Source organism: Ovis aries, chromosome 4, assembly GCF_016772045.2.
Source record: "Ovis aries strain OAR_USU_Benz2616 breed Rambouillet chromosome 4, ARS-UI_Ramb_v3.0, whole genome shotgun sequence".
In the NCBI taxonomy this organism is placed as follows: Eukaryota; Metazoa; Chordata; class Mammalia; order Artiodactyla; family Bovidae; genus Ovis; species Ovis aries.
In genome coordinates, this window is record NC_056057.1 from 48,677,383 (window position 1) to 48,695,842 (window position 18,460).

The 18,460-nt window shown below is 40.4% G+C and overlaps 1 protein-coding gene across 2 annotated transcripts in view; it reads right to left on the minus strand.

Annotated features, from left to right (window-relative positions):
• Window positions 1–16,272, minus strand: part of SYPL1 (synaptophysin like 1) — a 31,871-nt gene extending 15,599 nt beyond the window's left edge. For both annotated transcript variants that reach the window (XM_042248518.1, XM_027968587.2), the window contains exon 1: window positions 16,121–16,272. Coding sequence is in view for 1 of the 2 variants with exons in the window: in XM_027968587.2 (XP_027824388.1) it covers window positions 16,121–16,189 (69 nt within the window). In the remaining variant the exon portion in view is untranslated. The remainder of the gene's footprint in view (window positions 1–16,120) is intronic.
• Window positions 16,273–18,460: the final 2,188 nt, after the last annotated feature.

Here is an 18,460-nt window from a genome sequence, read left to right on the forward strand (position 1 = left end):
TATTATCTGTGCACATACACAACGAAAACTAAAAAGAATATGCATCAAAATTTTAAGTGGTCACCTCTGAAAAGAAGACAAAAGATAATTTCTTTTTCTTTTTGTATCTCATGAATTTTCTACAAAACAAACAAACAAAAACCCAAGATATAGTGTAATAACCAAAAGCTCAATCCTTCAGCAAATGGTGACGGCTCTATTTATGAAATATATTCAGAACTTGGTTAACTTTTCCCACCATCATCACAACATCCTCATCTAAGCCACTATTACTTCTTGCCTGAATTAAATGCTAACAGTCTTCTAAGTTGATCCTCTTACTTCAGTCTCTGCCTCTTCTTCAATCTATTTTCCACATCAGCCAGGGCCATCTTTTAAAAATGTAAGGCAGAAAACTTTATCATCTGCTCAAAACTCTCTACTGGCTTCTGAGTTCTCTCCAAATACAACGTTTATATAGTGGTCTACAAGATCCTTTCCTCCTTTAAAACTTCCGATCTCATGTAGCTACTTTTTCCCCTGCCAAAACTCTTTACACAAATGTTCTCCCTGTTATTCTTTAAAGACATGGAATAAACTCCTTCAGAACCTGTGTACTGACTATTTCCTCTGCTTGGAATACATGGTTAGCTTCCTACTCCACAGCTCCCTGTTCCAATGTGACCTTATCAGAAAAGCCTTTTCCTAACCACACTATGTTAAAAAAACAGTGCCCGTCCCACTCCACACAATCAGTTCTATTTGTACTGATCTATTTTTCCTCCATTGTAATGAACAGTGCCTGACAGCACTTCATTATTTGTTTGTCCATTTTTCTCTACAATGTAAACTCAAAGAGAGCAGGCACTGTTTTGCTCAAGGTTACACACATCTAGCAAATAGATGGAATTCAGTGCAAGTCCTATACTGTTGAACACTGACATAATGCCTCCCATGGATTAATCCAGGGCCTTGAATCAGGCCACCCATAATCAGGATCATAACTATCCATGGAATTTTTTTTCCACGAAGAAAGATATATGAAAAGGAATTTAGTTGTATATATGAAGAGTCTGGTATAATGTCCATACATAGTTTGGTATCTTTAGTTAAGAGTTAAAAAGTTAAGAAAGAAGAATACTACTTCAGCATAAATATATATGAATATACAGTGAGAACACAAGGCCAGGAAATGAGTCCTGGGATATCCCATATATCCATATTTTGAATTAGAAAAAAGAAACAGGACACACACAACTGAATCAACAGAATAAAAAGGCCAGAAGCAGACTTGTGTATAGAGACAAACTGTATCTAACAGAACTGGCTTTATAGGGCACTAAGGAAAGGAGAATGGTGGTTTTAAAGAAACATCCACAAACTCCTTGATACACTTCCCCTCAGAAGGTAGAGATTAATCTCCACCTACCCCACTTAAATGTGGATAGAACAGTGACTTGCTTAATGCGATGTCCTTTCTGAGATTAGGTAATAGAGAGACTGCAGTTTTTGTCTTCATTTCTCACTCCCTTGAATCATCTGCTTTGGGGTACACTACAAACTATTAGATATTTGCAAAAATGTTACAAATGATTAGAATTTACTAGCATATAGATCTAGGACAGACTCTTGCTCATGCATACCACATGACAAGCATTAAGAATGTTCACAGTAATATTGTTTATAATATCAGAATATGGGGAGAGGAGAAGCAACCAGAAAGCAGACAAAATATATTGGTATACAGTACTTATGGCAGTAAGTGAAGAGGAACTAAAAAGCCTCTTGATGAAAGTGAAAGAGGAGAGTGAAAAAGTTGGCTTAAAGCTCAACATTCAGAAAACGAAGATCATGGCATCTGGTCTCATCCCTTCATGGGAAATAGATGGGGAACCAGTGGAAACAGGGTCAGAATTTATTTTGGGGGGCTCCAAAATCACTGCAGATGGTGACTGCAGCCATGAAATTAAAAGACACTTGCTCCTTGGAAGGAAAGTTATGACCAAACTAGATAGCATATTAAAAAGCAGAGACATTTACTTTGCCAACAAAGGTCTGTCTAGTCAAGGCTATGGTTTTTCCAGTGGTCATGTATGGCTGTGAGAGTTGGACTGTGAAGAAAGCTGAGCGCAAAAGAATTGATGCTTTTGAACTGTGGTGTTGGAGAAGACTCTTGAGAGTCCCTTGGACTACAAGGAGATCCAACCAGTCCATCCTAAAGGAGACCAGTCCTGGGTGTTCACTGGAAGGACTGATGCTAAAGCTGAAACTCCAATACTTTGGCCACCTCATGCAAAGAGTTGACTCATTGGAAAAGACCCTGATGCTGGGAGGGACTGGGGGCAGGAGGAGAAGGGGACGACAGAGGATGAGATGGCTGGATGGCATCACCGACTCGATGCACGTGAGTTTGGGTGAACTCCGGGAGTTGGTGATGGACAGGGAAGCCTGGCGTGCTGTGATTCATGGGGTCGCAAAGAGTTGGACATGAATGAGCAAGTAACACTTCTTGTGTACATCACTCCTGCCACTATCTTTGTTCAGGCCCTCACCATTTTTCCCTTGGACTAACCCAACAGACTCTTCACTTTTAAACTCATTCTTAATGCCATCCATCTTTTACTGTGGGCTCTAGAGCTGCAGTCTCCATTAAGGTGCCATAAGCCACATGTGGCTACTGAGCACTTTAAAAATGGCTAGCCTGACCTGAGATGGTTGTACATGTAAAATATACCGTGGTTTATGAAGAGTTAGTACGAAAAAAAGAATGCAAAATATCTCATCAAAAACTTTATAGTGATTACTTGTTGAAACAATAATATTTTGGATATATTGGGTTAAACAAAATGTATTATTAAAACTAACCTCCCATTTCGTACTTTTTAGTGTGGCTAGTGGAATGCTTAAAGGTACTCTACGGCTGGCATCTGTAGTCTGCACTGTTTCTATGGCATAAAGCTGTTTAGAGTGACGTCATACTGATACGAAATAAAAATCTGGTCGTGTCATTCCCATGGTTGAGATTTCATGGTTGAGAAAACATATAAAGCCCGAAGTTCTTAATTTGGCATAAGAGGCAGGGCTGAGAGGCATAGCCTCAACATTATCTTTCTAGATTTATACACTGTACTCCGTGCGAGGGCCTATACAATTCTGTCATATTGCACTGTATACTTACTGTTTCTGAAACACACCAAGTATTTATGTCTTGAATGTATGTTTTTTTTTTTCTGCCAGGATTTCCCCCTCTGTCCCCACCCTGCATCTCTAATAAGCTCATCTGTTAAGGCCCTGTCCGATTCCTTGTGGTGGAAATATTCTGACTACTAGGCTGCCAGACTTGAGCTCATTACTTCTGTTATAGGCATTTTTGTGCATCTTGCTCATTAAAAAAAAAAAAAAAAACCCAAAATAATAAAAACTAGTTTGCCACTTAAGACAAAAATTAGTTAATAAATGGCACACTGTACCACAGCTTATTGCTTTTAAGATTATTGCCTTTACCCCTCCCTTGGCAGACTATCGTATCTTTGCATTCTTGGGTTTTCAGTGCTTACCTAGAAGAAGGCCTGACATACACCAAATGCTAAGTAACTGCTTAACTAAAGGGAAAAAAAATACTCAATAATGTAGATATAAAATAATATTTCAAGTCTTACATATTCATCATTTCAAGTTTGTCATTTTGTTATGAAGATAAATAAATGTCATGTTTGTCATTTTGGTCTTTATTTTATGGGAAAAAAGGGATGAGGCACACACTTTTTACTAAATGAAGTACAAACAATCTGAGGGTAAGCTATCCAATCATCTCACCTTTCCCTGTATTGTACTAGTACTTTGATTTCAATTAGAACTTATATTCTGGCAGCCCACGGGTGAAACCTGGCCTGAAAACAGATTTATGGTCTTCCCAGTATTCATGAAAAATGTGAATCTGTTGTGAGTATTATCAGCATGCTGCACATGAAAATTTGGATTTCCCGCATGTGAATGGGGAAACAAAGTTATGGCAACATCAGACCTATATTCCCATAAAGTGACAGTCCCATAGAAATGAGTGACAGATGACACTTAAGAAATGGAATATGCTTTCCAGATTGCTGTCACTTTCTATCATCTCTCCACCCCTCAGAATGCATGTTAGTTACCAGTAATCAATGAATTATATTATTCTTTCTTCTTCCAAAGAGCTTGTTATACTCATTTACTTTACGAGGGGTTCCAATATGCATTTCAGTTTGTACTTCTAGTCTAAAATGAGTTGTGGTGGTATGCTGATTTACACTTCCTTGTCACTTAGGAAACTAATCTTACCCCCCGCCCCCACTCTATCCCATTAAGAATGACTGAAACCGCTGACATAAAATTCCACTTGTAGGGTAATGACTAAGAATCCAGGCACAGGATGAGAGCAAGCTTCCATTCAGGTCAAAAGGTCCCATATTCACGATGACAGTCTAGAGTTCCACTCACCTCTCTGGCCCATTGGACCCACATTAGAGACACAACAGATGCCTCATTGATTTAGATATTTGTAACTCATACATACTTTAGACTGGCCCTCCAGAATACTACTCTCGAAAGTAGACTGGAGTACTCAATTTAAATGGTGTACAAGAAGAAAATGTGTCTATTTATATCTACTCTTAGACTTAAACAAGGAAGTAAAGCTTCATTAAATTTAATATACTGCTGAAACCCATGTTGGGCCTGTATGTCAGAGAGTCAGCTGCTGGGACAGTATGTGGGGTATCCTGAAGGTAAGGGAGTCCCATAACATAGGACAGACAGTGATACCATCACCCATTCTTCTATTTCAGAGTTCATGTATCATAATGTGAGTGTTCATGGCAAGTTGACTTTATAGAATAAACTATTTACTTTTAACCAAACTAACCTTCACAAAATGGACTAGTGGCTTAAAAATGTCTTCACAGAAACTACTCAGTAACAATACAAAAACTCATGTCCAAGAGCATTAATACTCTTTGTGAATTGGATCCACCAGCCATATGACCAGGTTAAAAAAAGATTCTACTTAATCAGAAAAAGTTGGGGGAAAAAAATTATTAGACAAATACCTGAAATAAGGGTTTTTAAAAATCTGAATGAAATTTAATGAGAGTATATAATATGCTTAAGATAACGACATAGTAAAACATGCATCTGGGGCTTTGTCTATAAAATCTTATACTGATAGTCAGCCAGAGTCCCAGTTCCAGCTCCTACTCCCAGACACTGCACAGCTCACAGAAGATCCTACTGACGGACATTGGTACTCATCTAATTTACAGATATCTTTTACATGTTTTTAGTTGCACGGTCCTCTGCTATTTCGTTTCATGACTGAGCTATTCAGGAAAATTATATAACTGAAATCTTCAGAAATAGACCTAAAAGTATACTGTAAATGAAGGTCTATGTCCAAAATCAATGCATGCTGTTTTACTAAATCAGATGACCATTCAGTATTTTAGATGAACCATCATAGCATGTCTGCTTTTACAGTCAGTCAGATTAGATGCCTAGAGCCAAGGTACTGATTTTGCTAAGTCAAGGTCTGAAGCATTTATTAAAGATATAAAAAACATTTTGTTACTAATGTTAATATTTCAGTTTCTTTCCACTGTGCACTGAGCAGTAAAGTCAGTTTCAAAGTGCTTCAATTTCACTTTTCTATTATTTCCATCTGTTTGAAAAGTACAATCACAGAAAGTTCTAAATAGCCTGCTACTAATGCTAAGTCACTTCAGTCGTGTCCAACTCTGCGCGACCCCATAGACGGCAGCCCACCAGGCTCCCCCATCCTTGGGATTCTCCAGGCAAGAACACTGGAGTGGGTTGCCATTGCCTTCTCCAATGCGTGAAAGTGAAAGTGAAGTCACTCAGTCCTGTCTGACTCTTAGCAACCCCATGGACTGCAGACTACCAGGCTCCTCCGTCCATGGGATTTTCCAGGCAAGAGTACTGGAGGGGGTGCCATTGCCTTCTCCAAAATAGCCTGCTAGTAGTTTCCATAAACCGTAAGAATTTGAACCATGAGAAGTAAACCTAAGTTCCTATTGAAAGAAATAGCTAGGTGTTTTTTGCTAACTCTTAATTATTACATGTTGAAAACATATCTATATCACATTCTTAGACAATTTTTTAGCTGAATATGGAACTAGAAATCTCAGGGGAACCAAAATATACCTATTTTAAAATCATGTCAGACTGTTCTATTATTTTTATGTCTTTTGGAGTGAATCAGTATTCCAACTCTTGATTTGGATGGCTGTCTTTCACTTCACAGAAAAATGAGTATCTGTTCAGTTCAAGTTCAGTCGCTCAGTCGTGTCCGACTCTTTGCGACCCCATGAGGCATGCCCAGGGAAGCACGCCAGGCCTCCCTGTCCATCACCAACTCCTGGAGTTCACTCAGACTCACGTCCATCGAGTCCGTGATGCCATCCAGCCATCTCATCCTCTGTCGTCCCCTTCTCCTCCTGCCCCCAATCCCTCCCAGCATCAGAGTCTTTTCCAATGAGTCAACTCTTCACATGAGGTGGCCAAAGGACTGGAACTTCAGCTTTAGCATCATTCCTTCCAAAGAAATCCCAGGGCTGATCTCCTTCAGAATGGACTGGTTGGATCTCCTTGAAGTCCAAGGGACTCTCAAGAGTCTTCTCCAACACCACAGTTCAAAAGAATCAATTCTTCGGCACTCAGCTTTCTTCACAGCCAACTCTCACATCCATACATGACCACTGGAAACATCATAGCCTTGACTCGATGGACCTTTGTTGGCAAAGTAATGTCTCTGCTTTTCAATATGCTATCTAGGTTGGTCATAACTTTTCTTCCAAGGGGTAAGTGTCTTTTAATTTCATGGCTGCAGTCACCATCTGCAGTGATTTTGGAGCCCCCCAAAATAAAGTCTGACCCTGTTTCCACTGTTTCCCCATCTATTTGCCATGAAGTGATGGGACCAGATGCCATGATCTTCGTTTTCTGAATGTTGAGCTTTAAGCCAACTTTTTCACTCTCCTCTTTCACTTTCATCAAGAGGCTTTTTAGTTCCTCTTCACTTTCTGCCATAAGGGTTATTGATATTTCTCCTGGCAATCTTGATTCCAGCTTGTGCTTCCTCCAGCCCAGCAATTCCTCATGATGTACTCTGCATATAAGTTAAATAAGCAGGGTGACAGTATACAGCCTTGACGTACTCTGATATAATCTGAGCTTTTAAGTGAACTAGTTTCTTCATGTGTTTCAGGACATTTGATGCAGGCTCAACTTGAGTATGTTATTTCCCCATTTTCCATCTTGGTCTAGTGGTTTTATAAGTAATTTCCCTGCCCAGTAGTTTTATAATCATTTCTAATTCCCTACTTTGCAAACACTGTATCTATATTTTGGGACCCCAAACTACTAACATAGGAGAATATTCAATTTATCACAAAGCAGACCTTAAGCAGGTAGACTGATTAAAGTCTTTGTTAGTACATTAAGTACTCTACTCCATGGAAGTCATAAATCCAAAAAATAGGTTGAAGCTTTTTCTCAGATTTATTTCCCAGATCCAAGAATAGTCCTTCTCCCACCCATATTTCTGTTCCATTGCTGGTCCCCAAAGACGTCTACCCTGTATTAGAAAAGCAATTCTCAGTGTGTGTGGTCTGTGGATCCCAAGGAGTACCAAAGACTCTTTCAAGGGGTCTGTGAGGTCAAAAATATTTTCACAATATTATTACATCATTTGCTTTTTACACTGTGTTGGCATTTGCGCTGATCCAACACAAAAGCACTGATGGGTAAAACTGCTAGGCTTCAGTAAGAATCAGCAAAAGCATCAAACTGTCAGTTCATTGCCATGCACTTGCAGTTAATGAAAAAAGCCAGTTTTACTTGAAAGTGTCTTTGATGAAACAGAAAAATCATTACTTTTATTAAATCCTGACTCTTGCGTCTTCTTAAAATTCTGTGGGATGAAACAAGATGTGCAAATACTTTTACTACTGAAAAGACAAGCTAAGGACTGCAAGTAAATATTTGTAAACAATGCAACTGACAAGGGTTTAATTTTCAAAATATACGAACTGCTCACACAACTCCATAACAAAAAGTAACCTAATCAAAAATGGGCAGAAGACCTAAATAGACATTTCTCCAAAGAAGACATACAGATGGCCAATAGGTACCTGATAGATGTTCAGCTTCGCTAATTATCAGGGAACTGCAAATAATGTAGTATCACCTCACACTAGTCAGAATGGCAGTCATCAAAAAGTCTACAAATAAACGCTGGAGAGAATGTGGAGAAAAGGCAATTTTCTCATATTATTGGTGGGAATGTAAACTGGTGCAGTCACAGAAAACAGCATGGAGGTTCTTAAGAAAACTAAAAACAGAGTTGCCATTGATCTGGCAATCCCACTCCTGAGTATATACCTGGAGAAAACTCGAATTTGAAAATGCTCCAATGCTCGTAGCAGCACCATTTACATAGCCAAGATATGAAAGCAACTTAAATGTTCATTGACTGATGAATGGATGAAGAAGATGTAGTCTATAAATAGAATGGAAAGCTACTCAGCCATAAGAGAATGAAATAATGCATATAATGCCATTTGCAGCAACTTGGATAGACTAGAGATTATCAGACTAAATGAAGTAAGTCAGAAAGAGAAAGACAAATATCATAAGAAATCACCTAAATGTGGAATCTAAAAGTATGATACAAATAAACACAAAAAACAGAAAGAGACTCACAGACATAAGAAACAAACTTATAGTTACCAAAGAAGAGGCAGGGAGAAATAAATTAGGAGTTTGGGATCAGCAGATACACACTACTATAGAAAACATAAACATAAGGTCCTACTGTTTAGCACGGAGAACTATAATACACTGTAATAAACTATAATGGAAATGAAAAAGAATATATGTATGTATAACTGAATCACTTTGCTGTACACCAGAAACTAAAACAACAATTTAAATTAACTATAGTACTTTAATAACAAATGAACAAACAAAAATCACTTTTACTGCATACCGAAATACAATGGTTGTCTCCAGGGAGAACATTTAAGCAACTGAGTTGTTCCCTGAAATAGTCACTTTTTTCGTTGAATACGAGTTTTACTTGAAAGAATGAGTAATAGACATAATATAGTTATTCAGACTCAGATATCTGTCAGATCTTTTTTTTTTTTAATGAATAGAATGAGCCTTTCACTTTAAGAAAAACCAGCCACATTTGTTGTCACTGGTGTACTCTAACTTTCAAGTGATTATTTTAAAATAAAATTTTTTTTTCAAATCTCAGCTTAAATTTCTAATATGGTAAATACTGACCGATATAACCTACATACACAAAAATTCTTTGGGGTGCTCAATATTTAGGTGTTTAAAGGGGTTCTGAGACCAGTGTTTGAGAACACTTTATTATAATACAGCATTGCTCCGTTACCTTAAATTTCCCTTTAATGTTTTATCAGAGGTTGTTATTTGTGTGAGGTAAGTGCATATGTGTATATGTTTGTGCATTCTAAGAGCACTGACTATATATATGTACATATATATATACACACAACATAAATATATATATAGTCTATGGAAAAAACATTTTGTATATCCCATGAGAGTGTTCAAAGTAAATACCGAGAGGATTCCAGGTAGAAGAAATAGAAAGCAAAGGCACGAGGTAAGTCAAATCAGTCTATTCCAAGTTTTACATGTACAGAGAGACGATCTGTCAGGCACAAAATACCATTTGAAATCCTTTTTTCTCCCTTTCCACAATAGAGAAAAAAAGTGAACACAAATGGCAAGGTTAAGAGAAAGATTAAGTTCCTTAAAATGCAGTCAGTGTCATAGACTGATAGCCTAAAAATTTAAGTATTAAGCAAATGGATGAAACAAACATGAGTCTAAATATGCCTCATCCCCTGTACTCTGTAATACAATCTGTATGTTCTGTTGTGTTCTTCTGTGCTATATTATGAACCACAAAATTACAATAAAACATGGTCCCTGTTTGCAAAAATCTTAGTGGTCTACTTGGGATGATTATTCTATATAAACTAGCACCTATTTCTAAAAGTATGCTGTTTAAACAAATTGACATATGTAATGCTCAAATGGTTGTATGTTTTCTTAATCATTGTTTTTCACACTAACTTTCCTGGAGAATAATTTACCCCAAAGCGATGGGGTTGCAAAAGAGTCAGACCGAGGGACTAAACAATAATGCTTTTAAATGTTCTTTTGAATTTGCTCATTAATTATAAGTATAAAATCAGAAAAAAAATTCAAACTTGATAAATGAATCAAGAAAACCCTATTTGTTTTAACTTCTAAGATCTAGTAGAAACATAAATGTAACAAGAAAAAAATACATTAGGAATCTTACATTTTTGTTTCTTAAACTTGAAATTTTTGCTAATCTTTTCATTAACTTTATTAAAAGACCAATCAGAAACACAAATGGAAGTTACTGAAAAGCCTAAGAACAGACTTTTGTGTCCAGGATATAGTAATCACAACCATGGGATACTGGGCAAGTTATTTAATTTCTCTAAACCTCAGTAACATGGAGATAACAGTTTCATATATATTATATGCATAGTAGCTGCAGTTTAGAAGCAAAGTAGAAATGCTTCTGCTTTGGCAACTGGATTTTTATCCTGTCAATAAATATTTACTGGGCACTTGTCTTCATGTCTCCGAGGCCTTCAGATTTGTAACCCCTTGAAAGTTATATATTATCAGACTGCATCTTAGTCTAACATCTTCTAGAATCTTATTAAAGATAAACTGATTTGGAGAATTATTCTGATAGTAATATTTATAATAAACAGCCTTTATCTAGATTTTATATTTGACTGAAACTTATTGACTATTTTTAGAAGCAACTCATATATCTTTCAACACCTTATGAAACTTACAATTCATTTAAAACACATTTAAAAATTCCTGCTATGGGCCTTTCTCTTCTGGAACTTTGTCTTATCTCTCTCAGCTTCTGTTTTAAACCTTCTATTCAAAAGTTTCTTCTCTACAGTGTACACACACATTCAATCTTTCCCATCTTTAAAATAGGTTTCCACCCAGGCTTTCCTGCTGGCTCAGATGGTAAAGAATCTGCCTGCAATCCTGGAGAACTAGGCTCAATCCCTGGGTCCAGAAGAGCCCCTGGAGAAGGGAATGGCAACCCACTCCAGTATTCTTGCCTGGAGAATTCTATCGATAGAGGAGCCTGCCGGGTTACAGGAGGTCGCAGAGAGTTGGACACGACTGAGTGACTAACACTTTCATTCTCTCCCATCTTCACAGTCAAATAGTGGTCTACCCTCACTGTATTCTCTTTCTTACATACATCCATTTGGTCTACTATCATCTGGTTTCTGATTTTACCAAAACTGCCCTTATTAAAGCCTACTGATTACCAAAATCAACAGATGGCATTTTAGTAATTATTTTACTTAACTTATTGCACCTAATCTGCTTCCCTGGTGGCTCAGATGGTAAAGTGTCTGCTTACAATGCGGGAGACCTGGGTTCAATCCCGAGAATTGGGAAGATCTCCTGGAGAAGGAAATGGCAACCCACTCCAGTATTCTTGCCTGGAAAACTCCATGGATGGAGGAGCCTGGTGGGCTACAGTCCATGGGGTAGCAAAGAGTTGGACACGAATGAATAACTTCACTTTCACTTTCTTTCACATTGCACCTAATATTGCTGAGTACTCTTCTTGAAATATCTCTAACGGTGAGGTTATTTCTCTCCATTCTCTTAACTATTCCCTTTCCTTTACAATCAAATATTTGCTGAATCTCCAGCCTGTATTTCTTTTAAATTCTAGACCTATATATCTACAGGGTACCACCACTTACATGCTCTAAAGAGACCACAAATTTAATATATCCAAAACGTTATTGACCTCCTACGTAAAATCTGCGGCTTTTCCTTAGTGACCTGTCTTAGTTACATGTGCCACTACTACTCCAAGTCAGAAGCTTGGCAGTCATCTTAGAGCCCTGCCTTTTCTTCATCCTACACATATATTCTTGGGAAGCCCTGGTAACTCAGTAGTAAAGAATTTGCTTGCCCAGTATTCACAACAGCTAGGACATAGAAGCAACCTAGATGTCCACTGGCAGACTAATGGATAAGGAAGTTGTGGTACATACACACAATGAAATATTACTCAGCTATAAAAAAGAATGCATTTGAGTCAGTTCTAACGAGGTGGATGAAACTGGAGCCTATTATACAGGCTGAAGTAAGCCAGAAAGAGAAACACCAATACAGTATATTAACTCACATATATGGAATTTAGAAAGATGGTAACAACGACCCTATATGCAAGAAAGACAGCAAAAGAGACACAGCTGTAAAGAACACTTTTGGACTATGCGGGAGAAGGCGAGGGTAGCATGATTTCAGAGAACAGCACTGAAACATGTGTATTACCATATACAAAACAGATGACCAGTGCAAGTTCGATGCATGAAGCAGGGCACTCAAAGCCTGTGCTCTGGGACAACCCAGAGGGATGGGTGGGGAAGGAGGTAGGAGGGAGGTTCAGGATGGGGGGACACGTGCACCTGTAGCTGATTCATGTCAAAGTATGGCAAAAACCACCACAACATTGTAAAGTTCAGTTCAGTTCAGTCACTCAGTCGTGTCCGACTCTTTGCGACCCCGTGAATTGCAGCACGCCAGGCCTCCCTGTCCCTCACCAACACCCGGAGTTCACTCAGACTCACGTCCATCAAGTCAGTGATGCCATCCAGCCATCTCATCTTCTGTCGTCCCCCTCTCCTCCTGCCCCCAATCCCTCCCAGCATCAAAGTGTTTTCCAGTGAGTCAACTCTTCACATGAGGTGGCCAAAGTACTGGAGTTTCAGCTTTAGCATCATTCCTTCCAAAGAAATCCCAGGGCTGATCTCCTTCAGAATGGACTGGTTGGATCTCCTTGCAGTCCAAGGGACTCTCAAGAGTCTTCTCCAACACCACAGTTCAAAAGCATCAATTCTTTGGCGCTCAGCCTTCTTCACAGTCCAACTCTCACATCCATACATGACCACTGGAAAAACCATAGCCTTGACTAGATGGACCTTAGTCAGCAAAGTAATGTCTCTACTTTTGAATATGCCATCTAGGTTGGTCATAACTTTTCTTCCAAGGAGTAAGCATCTTTTAATTTCACGGCTGCAGTAACTGGCCTCTAATTAAATAAATTAGTTAAAAATTAATACATAAAATTCAGGAAGAGTTAAAAAAAAAAAAAAAGAATTCGCCTACAATGTAGGAGATGCGGGTTCAGTCCCTGGATGGGGAAGATCACCTGGAGAAGAAAATGGCAACCCACTTCAGTATTCTTGCCTGAAAAACCCCACGGACAAAGGAGTCTGGTGGGCTACAGTTCATGGGATCAGAGATGGACAAGACTTAGCGACTAAACACATGCAAACACACAAATATATTCTAATTTCTAAACCTCTTGCTTTCTAATTCCACTGCGATTAGTTTTAGGCCTTCAAAAGACCCTGATGCTGGGAAAGATTGAGGGCAGGAGGAGAAGGGGACGACAGAGGATGAGATGGTTGGATGGCTTCATTGACTCGATGGACATGGGTCTGGGTGAACTCCAGGAGTTGGTGATGGACAGGGAGGCTTGGCGTGCTGTGGTTCATAGGGTTGCAAAGAGTCGGACACCACTGAGCAACCGAACTGAACTGATACTTCCAACAATAGATTTCCCTTTCTTCAATTATGGCCTTTCCTTTTCAATTCATCCCCTACACTGCTGACAAAATAAAAATTTCTAAAAGGCCAATCTAATTATATTATCCACTTGTTTATTTACTCTTGAATGAGTAAATCCACTACACACAATAGGAATTCTGGTCTTAAGTGGAAGCTGTACAATAAACAATACAAAATTCTGTACCTGCATGTACGCATTCTCTTAAGGGCCTAGATTATCCAAGGGTAACCCAAAGGGTTAAGAAGCACTGGCTCGTAGAATGAACTCCAAAGTATTCAAACTATTTGAAACCTTTCAGAATCATCTCAAACTACCATCTCCCTCCCAGTAAAGACTGCAGTCAACCTCAACTACTTAAGTTCTCAAATAGGGCTCTGCTGCTTCAGCTTTTCACACCACTGAGCATAAGCTCCTCTTTACCTAGAAAGCCATTCCCCACCCATTCCCCAAGTGAACAAGTTCTTTAGTCTATGAAATCCTCTCTACACCTCCAAGCAATTTGATTTCTCCTTCCTTTCACCTACTACACTTAACCTATACCTTTATTATAGTATTGGTCATACAGCATATTTATATTTGTGTTCATGTTTTTTATTAAGTCACAAGGAAAAAAACCACGTTTTATTCACCATTTGTCTGTTAGTGCTTAGCACAGCACTGGTATATAGTACATACTCAAATATTTGTTGAATAAATAATTCTCTACCTCATCAACAATGGATATTCTTTTCATGAAAGAGTCTCTGTATAAAAATGAATTGTTCAAACTGACAGTAGTATTTTCCTAAGCTTAAAAAGGGTATCTTTCAAAAATGTCACCTATGATCATTAATAAACTTACCACTAATATTTTAAAATATAAAGGAAAAAAAGTTGTTTTAAAAAAGATTGATGAATAATGTAAGCACAAATATAAACAACTGACTTCATTTAAGTGAAATTTTAAATTAATTATAAGTTTAATTATAATCCTCAAGAAGACTAAACTACTAGGTGTAAGATTTTTTTCCTTAAACTTGGTATTTGATTAGCCAAGTTAACTGTGTTTTTCCTCTTGCAATGTGAAATTTTTATATACTCAAATGTAATTATCTTTATATTTAAATCTGGACAGATGTTTATAGAACCCTAAATACGTACATTTAGGTGTCTTTAACGCAAACGTTTGTGTGAAATTAGCACAGTTTTCAGAAAACACCAAGTAAAACTTTGGGGGAAACATAGGAAACTTCGGGTGTAGGAAGGAAATCAGACTGAGCATTCATTAGAGAATCTGAGTTTCTGTGTTACCTCCGCAGGTTATTTAAAACAGGAAATCTAAGTTTTTTTCACCATTTTATTATTAACATACGGGGTTGAAGAGTTACGGATGTAAATATTGCTGGCTACAAAAGCAACCTGCCTGCACACTGAACAGATGCCAGCTGCCTATTAATACGGGCCTGAAAACCAGCACTGGAATATGTACTAGGCCACTAACTCTGAAGGCAGTGCCTGGTGTATTCACTAAGCTCTCCAAAGTGATCATTACCAAGGTCGAAGTAATAAATCTGCTTTGATGTTAATGATTGAGAGTGTCCCCAGGGAAGGACTGAAAGCTGACTGCAGGATGCTGCTGCGAAATACCGAAAACAAACTGGATTCCTAATGTGTTCCCAACATGCGATTCCTAACGTGTGTTTCAGTGGATCAGACTAACAACGCATTTTGTTTGGAGCTTTTCCCCCCACCTCCGCCCGCTTCCCTGTCCCAGTTTATTTTATCCTTTTTAACTTGGAGCCAATCTTAAAAGCATATTAAGACCCAAGAGCTCGTCAAATCACTTGGAGAAGGCACACCAACTTCTGAGGGAGCGCGGCCTCGAGTCCGCAGGGGACAGAAATGCACTGACTGGCCCCTTCTGCTAGAGGCGCAGAGGCAGCGCCTGCCGGCCTGAGCGCGACTCCAGCCCGGCGGGTTCGGTTAGACCGCAACAGGAAGTTTTCTCTTCCCTTGCGGAAAGCTGTGAAGCCAAAGAGAAATTTGAACCCCCACTCTCCGGGGGACACCCAGAGGAGAGCTGCGGTGTGTGTGTGTAGGGGTGGGGGTGGGGGGCTCCGCCTGGGACAGAGGCAGCCGAGGGACTCGTGATTCAATGCCGACCGCAGCGGCCCCGCCCCGCGCAGGCCCAGGCCTCGGCCTCTCTTCCCCTCCCCGCGCGTCCAGTCCCGTCCAAGCCCGTCCCCGGGGGCGAAGGCGGCTTCGCGGCCCGTGCGGGGCGGGCTGCGCCCCCGTTCCCAGAGCTCCCAGTCTCCTGGCAGAGGGCGCCGGAAGGGGAGCAGGAACCGGAGCGGGCGCGGCGACGCGATTCCCAGCCTCGCCGGCGCAGGCTGCACTCACCCACTCGAGGACTTTGATGAAGCCGAGAGGCTCCTTGAGCGGGTTGAGGTTGAGCTGGAAGGAGGACATCCTCTGAGGGAAGGAGGGAAAGCGTGTTAGGCGGAGGAGGAGGGGGACCGACCAGACACAGCTCCACGGCCGTGAGGAAGGGCAGGAGGGGCGGCTCCGGGAGGCGGGCCTGGGAGGCCGCGGGGCGGGGCGGCGGCGGTTGAGCCGCTTGCCGAGGCGCTGGGGCGGAGACGGAGAGGGGCGGGCACGGGAGGCGAGGGCGGACACGGGCAGGGAAGGGGCGGTGCCTCCCCGAGCCGTACCTGGCCCAGCCGGCTGATCCGCTGGCGAACCAAGTAGATGTTAGACGCCATGCTGCGCGCGCCGCGCCCCCTTCCCTCAAGTCCAGCCTCCGCGCTCGGATTCCTGCCGCGCATGCGCGCGCTCACTCCCACGCCGGCGTAGCTGGGGCCAGTGTTGCTCGCAGCGAAAACCATCCACCGGAAACCTACGGCTTTGGCCCAACAGCTTTGTTATACTGGCTTCCCGTCACTCTTCCCAATGTTTTAGCTAGGTTTATAACATTGACACAAATGAAGGCGCGATTCAAGGCTGGTGCTAGAGACCTTTTATTAAAATGATGGAAAGTTACTGCAGAACAACGGACTTTGAGCGACCACGCTATACAGGGTCTCTCTTAGGAACGTGATTGATCAAACATTCTTACGGAAATTGTTTATTTTCAAACTTACCATTGGAGTCAGGGTTGAACGATTTACAAATAAGGTTATACCTAACAGAAAAAGACTTGGTCCGACAGGCTTCTTCTAACCCATTTACCCACCTCTCCTACCCTGTCAGTCAAGTTTTCTACGTGGGACGCTCTTGGAGTCTCTACAAAAGGCTAATTGCTGCTCCCCATTTGAGAGTCGCCTAGGTGACACCTACCTTCTAGCACCCAGTTATCGGAGCCCCGAAGAAATGATCTTTTTGGCTTTCCTAGTATCTTGGAAGTTCTCGGAGATGAAATGCTGGCCTTTTGGAGTGTATGGTAAAGGGACTAACATCATGTACCCCTAATACGAAAGAAAGGAATCTAGCACAATGGAATTTCAATATACCAGCTTCCAATTATTTACCTATGTATACTGATTTTCCAAGCGCTTATCTATGAGTCAGCAGGTTCCTCGCCACTGAAGTTACTCAAGTGTTACTGACCTTCTTTCTAAGAAGCTAATCCTTTCTCATTTGAGACCTATTTACCTCCTTGTTTGTTTCCTAGAGAATGCAGAGAACATGTTTCAATTTCCTGGTCCACAGAGACAATCTTATTCTTTTGATCCTAACTTCCATTCTTCAATCCCTGCACAGTGCCTTATATTCAGTGGATACCTAGTGAATGAGTGTAGATTCCTCTTACCAAACAAGAAGGCTTCAGAGCTGCTCCTTAGGGCAGAATCAGTGGAAGGTGACCATGCATTAGTACTCACTACTCCTGAGACCACTGTAAGGAATACCTCAGGTCCTCCTGCTCCCCACCCCCTTTAAAAAAATTTTCTTCTGGCACCCAGTTATGGGATTCCCATGGTAGTGATCTTCATACTGGCTTCCTTGGTACTCTTCTCATTGTATTCTCTTTAGTTTGTTTTTCTAAACTTTTACTTCCACTCTGTTGAGGTTTTGGGGTTTGCCCTGGAGTTGGCTAGTAGTGCTCTCTGGCTTGGGCTTCATATTCACAAAGATTCAAATTAGACTCTCATGTTATTTCCAAATCAGATACACACTGACAAGTCAGAACGATGCTCACTTTGCAGCTTTATTTGTTCATGTAAATAAAAAATGTACTCTAATGTAGTAAGCCAGTTTGGGCTTTTCTGTATTAAACTGGAATTGACATGGCCCTTTCTCAGCCTCTGAGAAGTTTAACTTTCTATTTCCTCTCTTCTGCCTCTTTTTTTTTGCTTTCTCTTCTGCTTCTGGTTCACGCCCACTAATGGAAGGCATGGTTGTTTCTCTTCAGGAAGCCATTGGTGCTAAGACAATGTGGTCGCTTATCAGAATTCATTTATATACTCTGACTGGGCAAAACCAAGGGGGAGTGAGCTACAGCTGTTACCCTTGGTGATGTATAGTCCATCACTGCTTCTGCCAGTCACCTGAGTTCAGAGGAGCTCCTACTTCCCTAAGAAGGAGCTGGGAGTGGCTGACAGAGCAAGTACAATATGATTAGGCAACTAGATAGTTGTGAATTTTTTGAATGCTCAAGAAACAAGAGTGTTTAAACAGCATCTCACTGAAGGCACAACTGTTCAAAATCTGAGAAGAATGTTCAGATAACTGTTTAACATTGAA